Source organism: Balaenoptera musculus, chromosome 7, assembly GCF_009873245.2.
Source record: "Balaenoptera musculus isolate JJ_BM4_2016_0621 chromosome 7, mBalMus1.pri.v3, whole genome shotgun sequence".
In the NCBI taxonomy this organism is placed as follows: domain Eukaryota; kingdom Metazoa; phylum Chordata; class Mammalia; order Artiodactyla; family Balaenopteridae; genus Balaenoptera; species Balaenoptera musculus.
The window spans coordinates 107,926,250-107,946,364 of record NC_045791.1 but is presented as its reverse complement, the minus strand read 5'-3'; the positions used below and the strand labels follow the sequence as shown (position 1 = coordinate 107,946,364).

Genomic DNA, 20,115 nt, shown 5'->3' with positions numbered 1-20,115 from the left:
TGGACTCTAGAAGGAAAATGACCCACTGGCATCCACCTCGGTGTCCAAAAGATAGGCTTTATCACCAGCCCAGTTTTACGTGGCTGTTAGGGAAACCCCGGGGCCACCTCTAAACCAGGGCTTGGCAAACTCTGGCCCCCAGGCCAAATTCAGCCGGCCGTTTCTGTAAAGTTCTGCTGGAACACAGCCATGGCCATTTGTTTTCTCTCTTCCGTGACTGCTTTCTCGTTACAATCTCGGAGTTAAATAGCTGTGACAGAGGCCATATGGCCTACACAGATTCAAGTATTCACTCTCTGACCTTCTGCAGAGAAAGCGTGCTGACCCCTGTCCCCGGCCACCCTTTTATTCTCCAGTGGCTCGCAGGACCTCACTGACTTAGTACACTCTCCTTCCCCTTAGTTTTGTACACCACCAAGCTCTTACCTTAACGTCACCAAAACTCATGAAAAGAGAAACATATTCTGCATTAAGAAGAAGTATCATTACAAAGAGGAAAATTCAAAACAACCTCCCAACCCATCAAAACAAAACAAGTGGATATTGTTCCAGGGCTGAATTCATAACACGATGAAGTTTAGAGAGCTGAGATTTAATTATCTGAACGTGAACGTGGCAGCCTGTAAGGAGAGGAGTCCTTGCGTCTTAGAGCTCTTGCAAACCCCAGCCAGTACCGTTCCCAGGAGCTCACCTTTGACATCATTAAAGCTTGCTTCTGAAAACCCTTCACTCAGGTCAATCAAGGTCCCCTCGGACTTGCACCGTGGGAGGCCGCTGGAGTTGGCAGCTCGGATGCGCTGAGCTGCCATCTTGAAACTCTCTTGCCGGGTGAACGGCTAAGGTTTCATATTTCCCCTCCACTTATTCCAGCAATTGCTGAAGCTTCTGTCTCAGGCAACCATGCTGCGCTACGGCGTCAGCTCTGCAATGTGCTTCTTCCTGTGAGCAGGGGAAGAAGAAAGGAATTGCCCTTGAGCAAGTGAAACACGGTTAAAGAGCAAACTGACGGCAAGTGGGAATCCTCTTTCTTCCAGAGGCCGTGTCACTTTTCCTGGCGCAAGGGAGCAGAGCAGGGCTCACTCCCCGGATTCTATGCCCACTTTATGCCCGTCTCATCTGTTCTCTTGCTGCACACAGCCCCAGCAGTGTTCCCTACCCTGCTGTTTGCCCTCCCTCTTCCTGGGGCACAATGAGGCTTGTGAGATCTGCGTGAGCACCTGGCCGGCCCATTCATTTTACAGTCAAAGAGGAGGACAAAACAGGATCTGTCCACACCGCGAGTTCCAGGGTGCAGGGAAGGGGAAATAAATCTCCTTCTGCCCAGAAAGTGGCTGGTCCCATCGTAGGAACAGCCACCGCTGTGATTCCAGCCCTGGGCAAGCAGCACTCAGCATCGCTGCCGTGGGTTTGAGGGGACGGCTCCCTGCCCACACGCTCCCTAAATCCTCCCTGGACCCCAAATACACAAACACAAATAAGACACACGTGGCCGCTTGTGGATATAAGGTATTCTTGTGTGACTTCTGCAGACGAAACGTGGTATATTCACTGGATCACTGTGCTGTTACCAAGTCAGCAAAGGAAATGTTTGTGGGAAAGAACACAGATTCTCTCCTAAGGCCTCGGTTTCTCTGGGAAAGGGGCACCCAGGCGTGTGGCGGGTTCTGGAGGTGAACAAGGTGACTGGTTCCAAGCAGACCTCTCACCAGGGCCAACGGACAGGAAAGGACCTGCCAGGAGCCAATTTCAGAGCAGGGAGTTTCACATGCTCTCCCAGAGCGGACCTGGGCAGACCACGCTCCAGCTGGCCACAGCTGGGCCACAGCTGGGCCACAGCACTCGGAGCTGAGGGCTACCCGAGGGCAGGTGAGTTTCACCCCAGTATGGCTGGGTTCATGTAACCTGTCCTCAGGTCCCTTGTTCTTTGACTGCTGTCCGCAGGCAGCTGGAAATTCGTCTTCTGACACAGGAGGGTGGCCCTACTCATGCGAGGGACCTGGGGGCCCAGCGCCACCCTCCGCAGCTTCTGCAGTGGGGATGACATAGCCCGGCCCCAGGCTCTGCGTGCAGTGAGCACGCACCCAGCAGACCGAGTTTGCGTCCACACTCTATGGCTCCCGGGATGACCCTGAGTTAAGCAGCTTACACAAGATTCGCTTTCACCTTTGTAACATGGGGTAGTAATAGCACTGTTCTGATTTGATTTGCGTGAAGGAGAAAAAGGGAACCCAGGCAAGGCGCTGAGAACAAGGGGCAGGGCTCAGTGACTACCGACCCCCCTGCCTCGGCCAACACAGGCGGGCATGGGCAGCCCCAGTCCTGGCTCTGAGTGACCCGCTGGCAGTGGCTCTAGGGTGGATTCCAGGTCATCCCGAGGCCAGAGAAGGCCGCATTCCTGCACCTGAACACCCTGGAGAGAAGACCTGGGTTATGGGCTGAACGCGTCCCCCTCCAAATTCATCTGTTGAAGCTCTAACACCCAATGTGGTTATATTTGGAGGGGAGGTCTTTGCCGGGGGGCGGGGAGGGATGAGGTTAGATGAGGTGGGTGGAATCAGGGCTCTTACAGGAGGAGGCACCAGAGAGCTCACTTCTCTCTCTGCTGTCTGCCAGGTGAGGACACAGCAAGAAGGCAGCCGTCTGCAAGCCAGGAATCGGGCCCTCACCCAAGATCCAAATCAGCACCTTGGTCCTGGGCTTCGCAAACTCCAGAAATGTGAGGAAATAAATTTCCATTGTGCAAGCCCCCCATCCTACGGCATTTTGTTACAGCGGCCCTAGCTGACTCATACAGTGTGTGAGGAGGGCAGAAGGGGAGAGCAAGGGCCCTGGCATCCTCAGGGCCAGGGGGCCTAGACACACATGCACAGGAGGCAGGACAGCAGTGGCTGCCTCTCTGGGGAGGGAGCAAAGGGGGGCCTGGGGGTGACGCATCCCTTAAAAACATGCCCAACCCGCGCCCAGACCGCCGTCCCTCCCACCCACCTCCCATCCTGGAGTTCCCCAGTCCATCCGGAACACCCCCCTGCAAAACACACACACACACACACACACACACACACACACACACACACACTTCTATTTGTGACTCATACATCAGCACTCACAAACATGCCAGTTATTTGAAGGAAGGGGTGAAGCACCTGGATGGTTTCCCCAGTTGAGTGGGATCCCAGATTACTTCCATGCCTGCCCTGTGAGGTTACAACGGATGTGACCACGCGCTCGGACTCCCTTTCCCGCCCCCGGGCTCCTCTCCGCAGAGAACCGTGCACGGAGCTGGGCCTCCAGGAAAGGACGGCACTGACCCAGCTGGAGGCACGAGGCAGCTGGGGCCAGGAAGTGCTGCCGGGCTTTGTCTCCCGGTCCCCACGCAGTTCGCATGGCTCCTCCCCACCCAGAGTCCACCCTCCAGCCGGGGACACCAGCCCCCCCCGCCCATCAGTCGCGGTGGCCCCACGGCTCTGTCCGTACAGGCTGTGTCGGAGCTGGACCAGAGGCCTGGTCACCGGGCTGGCACGGCTCTGCCCCAACCAGGCAACCTGTGGCCGCGTGTGGAGCCATTTACTGAGACGAGAGAACGTGAAAATACTTCGGATCCAAAAGATGAAGCCTCGTTTCCTGATGGGAATCAACGCAGAGGATAAAATGGGATTTGTGGGTGGGCGGGTGAGGGAGGAGAGCTTTATGATGGTTTTGAGCCCGCAGCCTGCGTGTGACGGGTGGGCTGTCACATTAATGACAATTCCTACCTGAGACTCTGGGTCTGACTGGGCCTCTTAGGAAGCGGCAGCCGGACACAGGGGAAGGAGCTGGGAGGCACTGGTTATGGCCAGGGGATGCGGTTAGCTGCGGGATCTGACGGCCCTGCCAGGCCAGGCTGCTCCCGGGACTGAGAGGCACGTCCAGAGAGGGGACCGCCCTTCCTGCTCCACGTCCTCCAGGGCCCCCACCCCACAGGCTCCTGCTCAGGACACAGGGACCCCAGCAGCGGTGCGCGTCAGGACAAAGGATGCCAGGGCTCTCCCAGGGCAGTGCATCCTGACCACGCTTCGAGAGATCGAGAGATCGGAGTGAAAGAGGCGCCGGCCCTGCCCACCACCGCCCTTGGGAGTATTACCGAGTCCCACTCACTGCAGGGGTGGGGAGCATCTAGTGGAGGGTTTTAAAAGAAGCCGAGATGGGCACAAGGACCCCAAGGCCTGCTGTACCAGCGAGGCTCCGCAGAACCGGGCCAGCTGCCCAGAGGAGGTGAGGTGCCCAGAGGAGGTGAGGTGCCCCTGGGTTCTAAGCGGGGTGGGCGGGGGGAATAGCCAGGCAGAGCAGGGCACGCAGGCCTGGAGGACACGGCGGGCTGAGCATTGCGGAAGCTGGAGCGCAGGCGCCAGAACGTGACGGCCAAGGGTCTAGCCTCGGCCCTGGACGCTACGGGAAGCCACAGAAGGCTTCTGATCGAGAGACTTTGGCTGCTGATGACATAAACGCAAGCAGCAATGCCGTTTTGTCTTTGAAAACTACTGGCACAGTTTAGGAGAAGCCGCTGAGAGAGCTGGTGGAGGGGAGAGACACAGGTGGACGTGGCAACGGAGAGAGGACATCCAGACGAGCCCCGGCCCGCCTCAAAGCCCCGCACAGACGGCCACGTCCTCAACAGAGGGGCTGGTTGAAGTCCGGATGGGGCGGATTTTACCCAGGGCTGGAAGCCTGAGAGCCGAGAACTCAGCTGAGGCCTCTATAGGACACTGAGACAGCTTGCCAAGGGCGGCCAAGAAAAGTGGAAATTAACATTTAAGAGCGATCAGATTCCTGCCGCCCCTGCCAAGAAGGCAGGAGGGCCAGGGGAGAGGCCGGGAGAGGGGCGGAAAGCAGGGCCTCAGGGCTGGGCAGGGAGAACAGAGCACAGACCACCACTGGGACTCTGGGAGACAGATCCTTGTTCTTGTTTGGTCATTGATGGGGGACACAGTGATTACCCTGAGCCACTGTGTGTTCGCAGCTGCATAGAGATGTGCAGTCCTTTTAAAACACAGATACACGCACTGAGCTTGCCATTCAAGGACGCTGGAAGCCAGTGTAACCGCGCGGCCCTGACAATGTCGCCACTTCCCAGCCAGGGACTGAAGTCTGAGTCTGATTCCCGGACCACCAGAAGCCTTGTTCACAGGAGCTTCAATGCGCTCATTCACCCTCTCTTCCGCGGGACCAGGACCCTTTTGTCCCGTGATGTTCAGTGCCCCGTGGACAGCCCAGATTGGCAGCTTTTCCCAGGGGCAGGCGGAGACCGTCCTTGGACCCAGTCCTGACGTCCACCAATACATTCGCAGAGTGCAGACACCAACCTTCGCCTCGAGCATGTTACTTTACAGCAGAGACAGACAGGCAGGCAGCCTGGCTGGGCCACGCCTGGGGTGCTCGCCCCTCCTGGCACCCTCAGGGTGAGGGCTCAGGGCTGAGGCTCTGTGTCTCCACCTCCTCCGGACCCCGGCGTGGAGAGACCCCTGGAGGGACCCGCCTGCCCGGAGGCGCAGCTACTAGATTCTGTCAGCTTCCCGCCCTGCTTAACAGAGCTCACACCTCTGCGGCTGCCCGTGGCCGTCAGATCCCTGAATACTCCCTCCCTGGTGCAATCCCTATGTGACCTTAATTTTCTCAAAGGTCCCTCCTGCAGCTCAAAACCCTCCAGGTGTGACTTGCTTTTAAAGGTGGACTTCCCGCCCTGGCACTTGGAGCCCTCCACTGCTAGGCTCACCTGGGCGCCCAGGTTTATCACTTACCTCCACCCCCATGCGAACCAGGGACACGCTTCTCAAGCATGCGTGTCTCACCTTGGAGCTCGTTGCCCTCACCTGTGGCACCAGGAACACCGCCTTCTCTCTCCCCACCCTCTTTCTGCTCCACCCTCCTCCCCACAGCCCTGCAAGCTCCCGGTTGACTCGATGTGCTGACCTCAGCTCTGCAGCCAGTATCCTGGAGCCTCAAATTCAAGTGGCCCAAGTTCAAGGCCACGCCACTTGAGTGAATCCCTGCTTTATTAGAAAATAATGTGGGAAACTGAGTTATTTGTAGTGAGGTGGATGGACCTAGAGTCTGTCATACAGAGTGAAGTCAGTCAGAAAGGGAAAAACAAATACCGTATGCTAACACATATATATGGAATCTAAAAAAAAAAAATGGTTCTGAAGAACCTAGGGGCAGGGCAGGAATAAAGTCACAGATGTAGAGAATGGACTTGAGGACACGGGGAGGGGGAAGGGGAAGCTGGGACGAAGTGAGAGAGTGGCATGGACATTGTATACACTACCAGATATAAAATAGATAGCTAGTGGGAAGCAGCCGCATAGCACGGGGAGATCAGCTCGGTGCTTTGTGACCACCTAGAGGGGTGGGATAGGGAGGGTGGGAGGGAGACGCAAGAGGGAGGGGATATGGGAATATATGTATATGTATATGTATAGCTGACTCACTTTGTTATATAGCAGCAACTAACACACCATTGTAAAGCAATTATACTCCAATAAAGATGTTAAAAAAAAAAAAAAGAAAAGAACGTGGGGGTAGATGACCTGATGGTCTGATCTGCTTTATAATGAGCTCACAAAGGTTCACTAACACTGCATTTTACTGTATGTTATACTACTAGTATATATTACTATATGCTATGCTATTTTTTCTATTTTTTAACCATTTCTCTATTTTCTTATTTAATTTTTATTATTATTACTTTCATTATTAATTATTTTTACCATTTTCTTATTTATGTACATATTTCAAAATGTCCACAACAAAATATTTTTTAAAATTAGGAAAGTAATACTAGGAAAACTTCATCACCTGCCTTTCCAAGAGGGACGTGTCAGGAATGAAGGTGTGTGTGTGTCTGTGTGTGTCTTCTTTTGACTGGGAAAAACTCTAAGGAGCCCTAAATCCAAATGCCCAGGCGGTCTGAGCCCCCTCACAGCACAAGTGGATGTGGCTGGGTTCCCACTTAACTGACAAGTGACCTTGTGAATCCGCCAGATTCAATCACCGAGGGCTCCCCTTTAGGACTGATGGGCATCCAGCACCTCCCAGGTCCAAACCCAACTTGGGGTTTGCCCCAAACCCCCTCCCCAACTTCACCATCTCAGCCAACGGGTGATGGGCTCACTCAGCCAGCCCCAAAGCCCATGTCCCTCCCCAGCGGCCCCTCCCTTACTCCCCCATCCGTGGAGGGCATGCACTGCGTGTGTGCACGCCACCCCACGCAGCTCCGGCTGAGCTCCCCTCAGCACCTCCACGCCACTGTCACCTCTCAACTCACTCATCAGCTCCCTTCCACCAGGTCTAACGCGTCCAGCTCTGCCCTCCCACAGTCCACCCGTCAATTAGCAGCCAGGAGACTTTACAAAAGTCAGTCGGGACCCTGTTCAAAACCCTCCAAAGCTCCTTAGGTCTTCGTGCTTACAATGCCCTCAAGGCCAGCATCCTGGGTCCTGCTGGCTCATTGGTCCTGTTTCTTGAAGTTCTCTCCCTCCCACTGCAGGGCCTTTGCACATGCTGTTCCTGCGTCCTGGGAGGCCCCTGCCTATTATTCGCCAGACTGGATCCCTCACTGCGTTCAGGTGTCTGCAATAGAAGCATCCCTCAGCCCACCCTCTTCCCCTACTTTCCTTTTTAACACTAGACATATCCTGTGCTCTTCGCTTTCTAGCCTGATTTCTCCAAGAGAACGTAAGCTCTCCGAGGCCACGGGACGCAGCCTGTTTCCTCGCTCCCTGCGTTGTGACAGGCCTGTACAGAGCAGGCGCTCAAATATGAATGAGCAAATGAACTCCATTTAAATAAAGAATACAGCTTTGGAGCTATCTGGTAGGTATCCCTGGGATCATCTCCTTGAAAGAGCCCAAATCCCCCGAAAGTGTCAAATGTCCCCCCAGATGGCTGATGTGACTTAATTATACTCAGCAGGCTACATTTAGGAATCTTACCCTCTTTTGGAAATCCAAGTTATACATTTCTAAAACACTGATGGGTTAGCTGGGTGGGCACCTGGGAGGTACCTGGGCAGCTTGGCCTACAAGTTTGGCCACCCTCCACTAGGGTCTGGACGTCACCCACGGGCCCCAGGAGCCACCACCTCTCGGGTACAGCCTGCAGCTGCACGCACTCCTGGTCAGGGTGGCCGGCACTGGACCTCAGGACATCTCAGAAGGGTAGGCTGTGGCAGTCACTGCATCCCCCACCCCCGGAACCACGCCTCGACTTGGGAAGCCTCCCGCCCCCCGCTTCACCTCCACATGGTAGAAGTCAGGTCTAAGAAGTCAGGAAGGGACATTAAAGCTTACTAACGTCTGAGCCACAGCTAATGAGGTTTTCTTATCTTTAGTATAAAGGCCAATTCACTCAGAGAGAAAAGAGCCTGCTGCCAGCTCCTCCCTGCTGACTACGGGGCTGGCCTCTGAACAGACGACACCGCTGTACAAGGACAGACTTATCTACAGATTCCGGTGGCAAACTCGTGACCCCGCACACAGCCCCTCAGCTACCCCCGTGGATTTGCCACTCCCCAGATCCTAGAATCCCAGAATATTCTTGTGGGGGCCTGTATGCCAACGTTCTGCCCGAGGAACAATTAAAAAATCAACCAACCAAGAAAAATAACGGAACACGAGCATCTGCAGGGTGGAGAACACCCTGGTCAGGACCCCAGCGTGTGCACAGCCAAGCGCCAGGTCCTCCGGGTGGCCCAGACCCAGGAAGGTGCAGAAGGAAGGCGCTGGGCCTGGACCCCTCCCGCAGGAGGGCATCGGGCATTGAGACTGCCTTGGGCTCCTCCCTGGAGAATTCTGTTGGTGCCTTGTTTAAGATGACTCATTCTCCACATTTGATTTTAATTTCTGGAGTAGGAGTATCATGTTGATTTCATCAGATTTCCTCTGGGTTAAAAAGAAAGCATGAGTTTCAACCCGCTCCGGGCGATGTCAGTCACCAGGCTCTGTGGACAAACACTCCAACCCATCTGTCCGCACCTCACTCTCTCCCCAAGAAAGAACATGTTCCCAAGGATGAACATAATCCAGAGATACCCTCCCTCCCAAGCTGATCTGCTTCCTGTGAGCAACTGCCCGAAACCCAACGCCCTGGGCTCCCAACCTGACGGGCCGCCGCGGAGAAGCCGACGTGCCCGGTCAGGCTGCAGGGATGGACCAGGGACACCTGGTGTCACACCTCCCCACGTCGAGGAAGATCCCGTGAGGAAGGCGAGCCGGTGGTGACCCAGCGGGGTGACAGTGAGCCTGTCTGCACGCCTGTAGACGTCTACGACATCCTTTTCCCTCCAAAGCAAACTGCCCTGGAGGGAGGCCCATCCCACAGACTCCAAACAGCACCCCGGCTCCCCCCGCCTCCTGATCCTTGACCCGACTAGTCTGGGCAACGGCCCAAGTGGAAAGGCAAAACGTGACTGGTGTCCCCTTTCCAGGCTCTCCTCTCTTGGCAGGGAAAGGCACAGGTTCCGGTTACGAGAGCACAGTCCTACACAGCGAAACTCGAACCTTCCCATCTCGGTGGCGGGACGCTGCCTCCCACCTACAGGAGCCTGATCTCCAGAACCCTCCTGTATCCACCTGGAGCAGAGCCGAAAGCGCTGCCCGGTGGCCTGGAGGAGGGCTGCCTCCTTTGGGGGGAAAGCGCATGGCCCCACCGGAGAGAGGGGACCACAGGGAATCAGCTGGTCGTTCCAGCGTTTGGGATGCATTTCACTTTGGTTCAACAGTGACCTCAATTTACGAGCAGCAGCGCGGCTATTGGAGGCCCCCAGCCGGCCATCTGGGCAGAGCAATGAGGTTCGCGGGCAGAATCGTGGGTCCTGGTCCCTGGGCACCTCCCGAGTAGGGGACCACAGTGCCTGGGTGAGCAGCCCAGCCCACGAGAGCTGCACCTGCTTCTAGGAACAAGGCTCTTGTGTGCAGGCGCTGGGCTGGCAACATGCACACGTTCAAGGCCTTCTCTGTTCACCCAAAGCTGGTGACTCAAGCTCAACACCCCCTCAGGCTCTACGGGGTGTGTGGGAGGGGACCCCGCAGTTGCGGGTGCCCGCTTCTCACTTGCTGCTTTTATGGTGTAAAGTGTGATCGTTGGAGAGAGCTGGCCCAATGACTCGGGGCGTTTTCACCAGCCAGTGACAAAGTAAGAAAATCAGAGTCTGGAGAATCACGGGTTGTGGGTAACGGTCAGGGAGGTGAAGGGGTGGCCAAGTCCCTCTCCACCGCCTCTGCGGGGCCTGAGCCTCTTACGCCCTGGCCTCTTGTCTCCAGCCTACTTGATGCCCAGCTGTGAGACTGTGCTTCAGGGTGGGCTGGACCAATCCCATCATCTCCTTGGGTAAAAACAACAATCTCAGACTTCCTTGGTGGCGCAGTGGTTAAGAATCCGCCTGCCAATGCAGGGGACACGGTTCGATCCCTGGTCCGGGAAGATCCCACATGCTGCGGAGCAAATAAGCCTGCGAGCCACAACTACTGAGCCCGTGTGCCACAACTACTGAAGCTCACGTGCTTAGAGCCCGTGCTCCGCAACAAGAGAAGCCACTGCAATGAGAAGCGTGCACTGCAACAAAGAGTGGCCCCCGCTCGCCGCAACTAGAGAAAGCCCGCGCACAGCAACGAAGACCCAAAGCAGCCAAAAATAAAATAAAATAAAAAATAAATTAATTAAAACAAAACAACAACAATCTCAGCCTCCTCAGAGGCTGCTGCAGTCTGTAGAAGTCAATCCAAACCTGGCTTGTCTTTCCAGACCCTCCTTGCCCTAACTCACCCTCCATGTCCGCGTCACACTCTCCAAGCACAGCGACTGTTTCTTTCACTCGGCTCCAAACACCAACCCCCCCAGCCATCCCCCGACCTCAAGCCTCCATCTCTCTCCGCGCCCCACTGACTTGAAGACCCAACAGTGCCCCCAGTTTCTGCTACGTTAGGACCTACCCATTTGAGAGGGACCCCCGTCAAACAGTGCCTTTGCCGATGGAATCCTACCTCTTCCCTGAGCTCTCTCGGGACTCATCCGTCATCTTCTCTGGGCACTTACCGCTTGCATTCTGGGCACCACAGCTGTGATTCTGCACGTGATTTCTCAGTTCCCTAACAACTACCCTCGTCTCTTCGAAAGCCAACTGGATACCTGGCTCCTCTGTAATCCTCCAGCACCAAGCACAGTGCCTGGTCCAAGCTGGTGTGTGGTGCCATGTGTTGAAAGGACAAATGCTCCACCCAAACATTTATTCAGCACCACCGTGCAGCGGGGACCACCAAAGACACAAGTGGATGGAGACCTGGTCTTTTCCCTCAACTGCTGAGCATTTAGTTGGCATGACAACGTGTATGAAACTGACCCCAAGAGGAGGGGGAGGGGTGATGTCTCCACCACACCTTCCGGGTCTGCTCAGGACCTTCCGGGCCTGCTCGGGACTTTCCGGGCCTGCACGGACCTTCTGGGCCTGCGTGGGACCAGAAGCCCAGACACCTCGGTTTGCCCAACACACCGTGTGTGCTATGTGGACGCCTTCCACCCACATGTCCTCCTGCCCTATCACCCTGCTGCTGACAATGGCAAGGAGTTCAAAGATGACCCGACACGTGCATGTCAAGTGCTCCCCAAGCACGGGGTTTAGGAGGTCTGGTGGAGTGGGGTCAGCCTCCCCGAGTCACATGGGAAGAGCTGCAGCAGACAGGCTGGGAAGTAAAATCTTGTGATCAGCCCAGACTAGAAAAACTTCCCCACTCTGGTCCCCAGCCAGCGACTTGAAAGAAAAAGCATGATTATCTCTGCAGATGTTACAAAAGACATGAGAAGAGAGGCCCATTCACTTGACCGGCTGGCTGGGGGTAGACTCAGATTCCTGACCCCCGTCTGATGAGTTCAACAAAACTGCAAAACATCAGCACTGGAAAGACTTGTGGTTTCCAAACATTAACCGCTCATCTACTGTCTTCCTTAAAAAAAAAAAAAAAAATCAAATTACTGGGCTTCCCCGGTGGTCCAGTGGTTAAGACTCCGTGCTCCCAATTCAGGGGGCCCGGGTTCGATCCCTGGTCAGGGAACTAGATCCCACATGCCACAACTAAGACCCGGAGCAGCCAAATAAATAAACAAATGAACGAGTAAATAAATAAATAAATGTTTTAAAAAATCAAATTATTTAATATTTCTCTTTAAACCAACCTACTTTAACAATGTAAGTTTATTCAAGAAAGTTATTTTAAAGGCAGCTTTCTATAGCATTAAAAAGGAAGCTTCTATCCTTTAAAAAGAAAGGTCTTCCTTAGATATACTGATAAATCTTTTCCAGTATATATTAACTTAAAACCTTTTTTTAAAGTTCAGCTTAGCTACCATTCTGGGAAACACAAAGCAGCTGGTGCCACTCATTTTACAGGTGAGGAAACTGAGGCTTTTTTGGTTTTTATTGAAAGAGGTTTTCCCTGGGGTTCATTTCTGAGACTCAGATGAAAATGCCAGATTCAGACGAGCTAGCTGGCCTGGGGAGGCAGCTCCTAAGGCTTCATGATGCCCCCAAATCTACTGATGGTTCTCATTAATGACAGACGTGCCACGTCTGAGGCTCAAGTTCAAGTTCAAGTGAAGACCGGGGAGGAGGCAAGAGTTGCAGAGACCAAAGTGGTAATGGGGGTGGGGGGGGCGGGTGATGAGCTGGGTGAGAACACTCCCCAGGCAGAGACCAGAGCCACGCCCACCAGACGGCACCACTGAAAACAACCAGCAAATACAGTGACAGCCTGTCGATGGGCCCCCAGAGCTGGGGAAGTGACGGCTACATGCGGCCCAACTGCTGAGGACCCAGGTGAAGTCAGTGCTCAGCTGACTGGTTCACTGCTGCCTCTCAGCCAGACCCTCCCCCGGATGGAAGAACTGTTTCGGCTTTATCCACCCGTTTCGGGTGTTATCCACTGTTACGGCTTTATCCACCCATTTATCGAGGATCTGGCACCTAGCACAGGAAGCAACCAATGAAACTCATGGAATGAACGAATTTCTTTACAGAAGTTCTACCGTGTCCATGAATTACGAATTGAGATATCCAGGGCAATAAACCAATCACTGATCTATATACTTCATCAATATTTATTAAGGGAAGTAGAGGGGACGGGATTCTTGTTCTGCCTCCCATCCCACTGCCCCTCAAACTATCTGTCCTTAGGAAATCAAAGATGTGGATGAAGTGACATGTACAGCACTGTTTACTGTGATCCAGGAGGGGGTTCTACCTCCAGGACGGGTTACGTAGCTGTTAAAATTTGTTTTCTAATACTCGACAGAATGGAAAACCCATACAACAGAACGCTGAGAAAAATGAAATCCACAAACTTCACAATAAAACTCATTCCACTTTGTTCTTAGAAATGTATACTTACTAGAAAAAAGAAGAGTAATTTTCACACCAAATGCTGACAGCGACCACGTCCAGGTGTGGCAATCGTGTGGATCATTTTGTTCTTTATTTTTCCTAAGTTTTCTACTGTTTGTAATTTAAAAAAAAACACACACATTTTATAAAAGAAACTTCCATTCTCCTTCCCCAACACCATGATTCCAGCAGGTTCTTTCCAGCCTTGCAAGGCCATTTTCTGAGCGTGTATAACAGTATGCCATCTGTGGGGTTAATTCCAAACACCTTCAAACACTTGACTGAGCGCCTAGAACGATGTATTAATCCCAGTGGATCTAAATCCAGCCTTCCCAATTCCAGCTCCATGACTTGGCGCAAGTCATTTTCCCAATAACTGAAAAAAATGCATTCCTATTCCTCCTGGCCTCATGATTCTACTAACTAGGAAACAGAGGATACCTGATTGTGATATTGTGATTTATAGTATATAATATATATATTAAATAAATAAATAAATAAAATATAATATATATGTATATATATAAGTCTGTGTTCTATTTCTGGCACAGAGCTCCTAAAACCCTGGGGGATTTCTTAAGCAAATAGAGCAGTAAAGGTATCTTTTGTTATGTTAATGAGGTGACTTTGGGGCCACCCCCAGGTAACCTAAGGATGGGGGCTTTCAGTCCTGCCCTCTGACTTCTGCGGAGGGGAGAGAGGCTGCACAGTCGCATAAACTACAGATGGCCAATGATTTAATCAATCATGTCTGTATAATGAGCCCCCGGTAAAAGCCCAAGGCTGGAGTTCTGAACGCTTCTGGGCTGGTGAACACACGGAGATTTGGGGAGGGGATGCTAGGAGAGGGCGTGGAAGCTCCGTGCTCTTTCTCGATACCTTGCCTTCCGTGTCTCTCCCATCTGGCTGTTCCAGAGTTATATCCTGTTATACTAAACCTGTAATCTAATTAGTAAAATGTTTGACTTCTGTGAGCTGCTCTAGCAAATTAATCAAACCCAAGGAGGGAGGGTCATGGCAAGCTCCAATCTATAGCCAGTTGGTCAGAAGCACAGGTGACAACCTGGACTTGTCATGCGCGTCTGAAGTGGGGAGGTGGGGGGCAGTCTTGTGGGACTGAGCCCTCAACCTGTGGGACCAGACTTCATTCATCTCCAGGTAGAGAGTGTCCGAATTGAGCTGACCGGCTGGACACCCAGCCGGTGCCTGAGAATTGGCGGCCGCTTTTGGCAGGAGAAAGTCCTTTGCAGGAAAGAGCTCTCTGCAGGAGGCCCCTCTGTCCTGTCATTAACCTTAAACCAGACGCCCCCATGCGCTACTCACCTCTGGCCCTAGCACACCTTTCAAATCTTTTGATCACGAAATACTCTGCCTAACCCTGTTGGTTCTTTCCGTAGATGGAAGAAGTAGAAACGAAGAAGAAGTAATTAACAGATGATGAGATCTCTTCCCTAGCTCCCCCTTCAGTAATTTCGCCAACAAACTGTGAACAAAATAGTATCTAAAGAAAGATCACGAGGAGTTGACAAGCCCGTACACAAGCCTGCACGCAAGCCTGCACACAGTGGGGGATGGCCACAGCGCTGACCCCCCTACCTCACTGATTAACTGAGATGACTTCCCTGTTTCCCTTCAAAAGCTTTCATGGCTAAGCAGAATCTCTGGAGGTGGTTTTTGGGAGACGCTGAGTCCACCATCTCCCCAGACTGCCGGCATTCCGATTAAGGGCATCTTTCCTTTCTACCAACACTTGCGAGCACTGATTTTGCATGCGGCGAGCAGCATACCTGATTCAACAACAGAATCATTCCTGATGGAAAGTCATCACCAAAGCTCCGACCAGCGGGGCTTGAGGCGGGGGAGCACCCTGACCTGCTGCTCACCGAAGGCTCCCGACTTTCCACTACTATAAACGGCAGGGCGGTTGGTGACCATCTTTATCCCTAATCTTCCTCTGAATTTTGGACTATTTTCTTAAGATGACTTTCTAGTAGAGGAAGAAGCATTGCCAAATGCTTTCCTGGAAAGCTGCAGACATTTATCCTCGCCACAGCACTGGGGGGGGGGGTCCCTTTTCACCCTTCTGCCAGCTATCTGAGAAAACCTTCCCTAATATGACAACTGGGCAACGAAATACCGAGTTTAAATTCACATTCCTTTGACCATCGGTCAGAAACTTTCAAATATGGACATCTTATTTCTTGCTTCGTGACTATCATTTTGCATCCTTTGCTTGATTAGAGTCTGAAGTTTCAGATCAGTTTCAAATATTTTCCCCACTGTTGCTCACGCACACCCATCCATTTGCTAACTTTAGGTAAAGTCTCAGCTCTCTGACCCTATCAATCCTTCCTTTGTAATTTCACCCTGAAGCACAGAAAAGGCTCCCCTAATGAAAAATTTGATAAACATTTCACATCTATTTTCCTCTATTTAAAAAAAAATGGTATGTGGACTGACATCAATGTACAAAGAATTTATTTTGCTGCTCAGCAAGGAACTTTACAAAATTAATTAGCAAACAGCTAAGCAATTACTCCTTTATCGGCTCCCGAACAATCTGTCCCCTCCGTGATGTCATCTTAATGCTTTTTAAATGTGTATAGACGCCAGGGTTTGAATCTGGCCAATTCCATGTCATGAGTCTGCCTATTTTTATAACAACACCAGCCCTTATGTAACTCCGGGAGCTTTACCAAGTTTGGCCATCTGGAAGGACCAGCCCCCAAGAACCATTCTATTTCAAAGTCTCCTATCAGTTATTTGAACCTGTATTTTCCTTCCAAATGAACTTCGGAATAATTAAGTAATATGTCTTCCCACCTCTTCATTCCTTCAAAAAAGTTACCCCACTGGGTTTTTGTTTTTGTTGGCACAGCAATGGTAAGAACGGACATCTTTATACTATTTTATCTTTTCTTCCAGAAATAGGGTGGGTCTCTGTTTATTTAAAAATGAGGGGCTTCCCTGGTGGCGCAGTGGTTGAGAATCTGCCTGCCAATGCAGGGGACACGGGTTCGAGCCCTGGTCCGGGAAGATCCCACATGCCGTGAGCAACTAGGCCCGTGAGCCACAACTACCGAGCCTGCGCATCTGGAGCCTGTGCTCCGCAACAAGAGAGGCCACAACAGTGAAAGGCCCGCGCACCGCGATGAAGAGTGGCCCCCGCTCGCCACAACTAGAGAAAGCCCTCGCACAGAAACGAAGACCCAACACAGCCAAAAATAAAATAAAAATAAATAAATAAATAAATATATAAATAAATAAATAAATAAATTAAAAAATGAGTGCCAGGACAGTGTATAGGGACTGGCACACTCTTCCTGTAAAGGGGCAGAGTGTAAATTAAGCTCTGGGGACCATACGGACTCTGTCAAAACCCCTCACATCCAGGCAGTTGCACAAGTCCAAGCAATTCCACGCCCGAAGTATGCGGATCTGACCTCTTCTCTCTGCCCTCTGCTCCCAGCTAAGCGCCTCCTCTCTCTCTGGACTCGCCTCAGAGGCCTCCCACCTGGTCTCCCTGCTCCTCCGGCCCCCAAAACACACCACGAAACCATCCTCCTTAGAGCAGCTGGGCCCCTCAGCAAAGTAAGTCTCTCCAGGGGCATTTCCCTGCAGTCACAATAAATCGAACCTCCTTCTTGGGACTACGTGACCGTGGCCCCACCTGCTCCTCCACGACCTTGTTTCCTTCTTGTGCACTCAGTTTCTGAATTTAACTCATTTCTGTCCCAGGACCCTTGCACTGGCAGTTCCCTCTGGCTGGCAAGCTCTGTGCTGCAAACTTCACCTGCTGACAACTCTTGCCACTCAGGTTGACTCGGGTCAATGTCACACACTTCAGAAAAAAACCCACCTGACCACTCACCAACGTAGCCATGCTCAGTCTGACCTCTGTGCCTCAATGTCCCCAAATGCAAGAGGACCACAGAGAGAGCTTGCACGTGGGAATCACGTGTGCACACACAGGGCACGGGGGCCCCCGGGCACGGTACAGCCCCCTCACACACAGAGTTTGTGGTCATGCTGTTTACACTGACCCAGTTCACGCATAAGCCCTGCACTTTTCACCAATTTCAAGACACACCCCATTTTTTACACACCACCGTGGTCTGGAATGCTATGAGTTTCACTGCAGCAAAGAACTAAACTTCCTTGGCTCATAGGTGCTTTACTAAATGAGGTAGTATAATTTCTTTATAAACCACTAATCACTTCATAAATTCTATCTCCATTGCTAGTTACTACAACTGTGGGTTGAGGGTAGTGAAAGTTTAGTATCACTGTACCTTATTTCCATTTGCTTGAGCTATTTAAGGCCCGACCAAGGGGTTCAGGTCAAGCACTTAAGCAAGCATCTTTTGGCTAAAACCTAAAAGCCACCAGGCTGGGGAGAGGACGGCACTGAGAAGTCACATATGCTCACATTTTTCTAATACCCTCTTGTTATGAGTTGAACTGTGTCCCCCGCAAAGGACGTTGAAGTCCTAACTTCCACTACCTGCAAATACAACCTGATTTGGAAACAGGGTCTTTGCGGATGACCACGTTCAGATAAAGTGCTACGGGTGGGCCCTCCTCCAATATGACAGGTGTCCTCACAAAACGGGGAAGTGTGGGCACAGAGTGAAGATGACGCGGAGACGGGGAGAAGGCGGCCGTCTGCAAGCCAAGGAGAGAGGCCCGGGACAGCTTCTCCCTCACGGCCTCAGAAGGAGCCAGCCCTGCCGACACCTCAGCCCCGGACTTCAGGCCTCCAGAGCCACGAGAGAATGAATTTCGGTTGTGTTGAGTGACCCAGCGTGTGGCAGTTTGTTCTGGCGGTCTCAGGAAAGTCACACACCCTCCTAGGGGTGTGGACACAGACTCGGCTTCTCAGACCCTCACTCTCCTTGGCCGGCGTGGCCTCCTGCCCCCAGCGAACTTCTCCCCCGCTTCCTCTCTTTCTGTCACATCTAACACAAATGGAACTCCACGAAGCAAATGAAAGCCAAGACCCCAAAACAGAGTCCCGGCCTCTGCAAAGTGTGGTCTTGCCTCCACGCTTCCGGAACACTCTCTCCTAAGATCCCAAACTATCAGGCCATCGCCCGACCGCCACTCACCTCACATGCCTGACGGCTGAGTCTGATGCCGGGGGCAATTGGACCTCTATATCCCGAGTGATACTGTGGAAAATCTCGCTAAGTCACCGCAAGCGCCCCGCAGAGGCATTTCTCGGTGGCAACCAAGTAAGTCGGGGTGTGCAACAAGCTGCTCTCACCAAGATTCAGGAGATCTCCGAACATTTCGACTCACTGAGAACACACTGGAATCACTAGACAATAGGAGGCCAGTGCCCCCTAAGCTGCAGGGAACCGGGGACAGGCCCCCGCCCCGGGCTCCACCGCAGGGGCTCCGAGGCCACGAGGTCAGGTTCCTTCCGAGGGGGCCCAACGGGTCTGCAGCAGGACATGCACCAAAGGCACAAACATTTAGTAACACGGAAAGACACCCAATGTAGCCACAGTGCAGAGGCAAAACCCTGACAGAAATTTCCAGCCGCTGGTAGAAGCCGAGTAGGAAAGCAGCTGAGGGCGACAGATAAGGCTGCAGGGGGCACTCGGGCTCCCCAGGGACACGGGGACGGAGGGGGCAGGAGAGCACAGCTCCGGATACAACGGAGATTCGATGGAACCCGCTGTCCGGAAGGAGAAAGGCCGGCTGAGGGAATGCCAGGCCGGCGGGGAGAGCAGAGGCTTGCAGGCCAGACAGCCTGCTGACGGGCATTTAGGGGTTTAATATGTCTTCCGGCACAAGCCGAATCCCACCTTCTCTCACTCCTCGACTTACAGTAATACTGGGAAAACGCCAGGGAGGAAAAGGCTGTTTTGGAAACATTTGTTGTGAGCGGATATAAGCTCATCCTCTCCCCCCAGGCCGACCGTCCCTACAGCCTAGGAGATAAGCAGTTCGTTTCATCCGGCACCACCAAGGGGAGACGTGGCAGGTTTGCACGCCCAGCACCTTGCCTCCAGCCCGGACGTGGAAAGGCCCAGCTCTGTTCCCTGAGGCCCTGCTTGGTCTTCTAGCATGGCCCTTGGTTTCCTCACCTTATCCTTTATCACCAGCGTCTTCCTCCTCCTCCTCCTCCTCGCCTGTAGGCGGGACTAAATTAAGGTTGACAGCATCCTATAAAGAAGGAAACACAGGGTTTTGGAGCCAGATCGGAGTGTGACCGGCAGCTCCAGCTGTGTGCTCTTGGACAAGTGACTTAACCTCTCTGAGCGTCTATTTGTATCACCTGCAGCAGGAAGATCGTAAAATCTGGCTCACCAGGTGCGCACATAGGAGGCGCTCAATGAGGACCATTCCTCGTCATCGTGCCTGGAGATGAACGCCAGTCGGCCCAGCACTGACGTCCCCAAACAGTGATGTACCACGGACTCAAACCAACTTACAAAGTCTCCTGCAAACCACAAATTCTCTGCATTTTCACTTGGAGGCGTTGGCATTTTTACTCAAAACCCAGGTCACCACCTGCTCACCTTTGATGACTTCCCCTTCAGCCCTGGTGGAACCCCTCAGATGGGCGTAACTTAACTTCCTGGGGCCTCCACTTCCTCATCTATAACTTGGGGAAAACTACGCTCTTGACCTCTTCAAAGTGTGTGGACAAAATCTGCTGGTTCATGCCGAGTGCTTAGAGAAGAGCCAGCACGCAGCTC

The 20,115-nt window shown here is 52.7% G+C and overlaps 1 protein-coding gene across 5 annotated transcripts in view; it reads right to left on the bottom strand.

Moving 5' to 3' along the window:
• Positions 1 to 20,115, bottom strand: part of SH3BP4 (SH3 domain binding protein 4) — a 92,013-nt gene that overhangs the window by 18,917 nt on the left and 52,981 nt on the right. For 3 of the 5 annotated variants that reach the window (XM_036857989.1, XM_036857987.1, XM_036857985.1), the window contains one exon: positions 692 to 939. In XM_036857989.1, coding sequence (XP_036713884.1) covers positions 692 to 809 — 118 coding nt within the window. In that variant the 5' untranslated portion in view covers positions 810 to 939. Of the gene's footprint in view, positions 1 to 691; positions 940 to 5,774; positions 5,797 to 19,500; positions 19,580 to 20,115 lie in introns of those variants that run through there. The other 2 variants (XM_036857986.1, XM_036857988.1) reach the window with 2 other exon arrangements.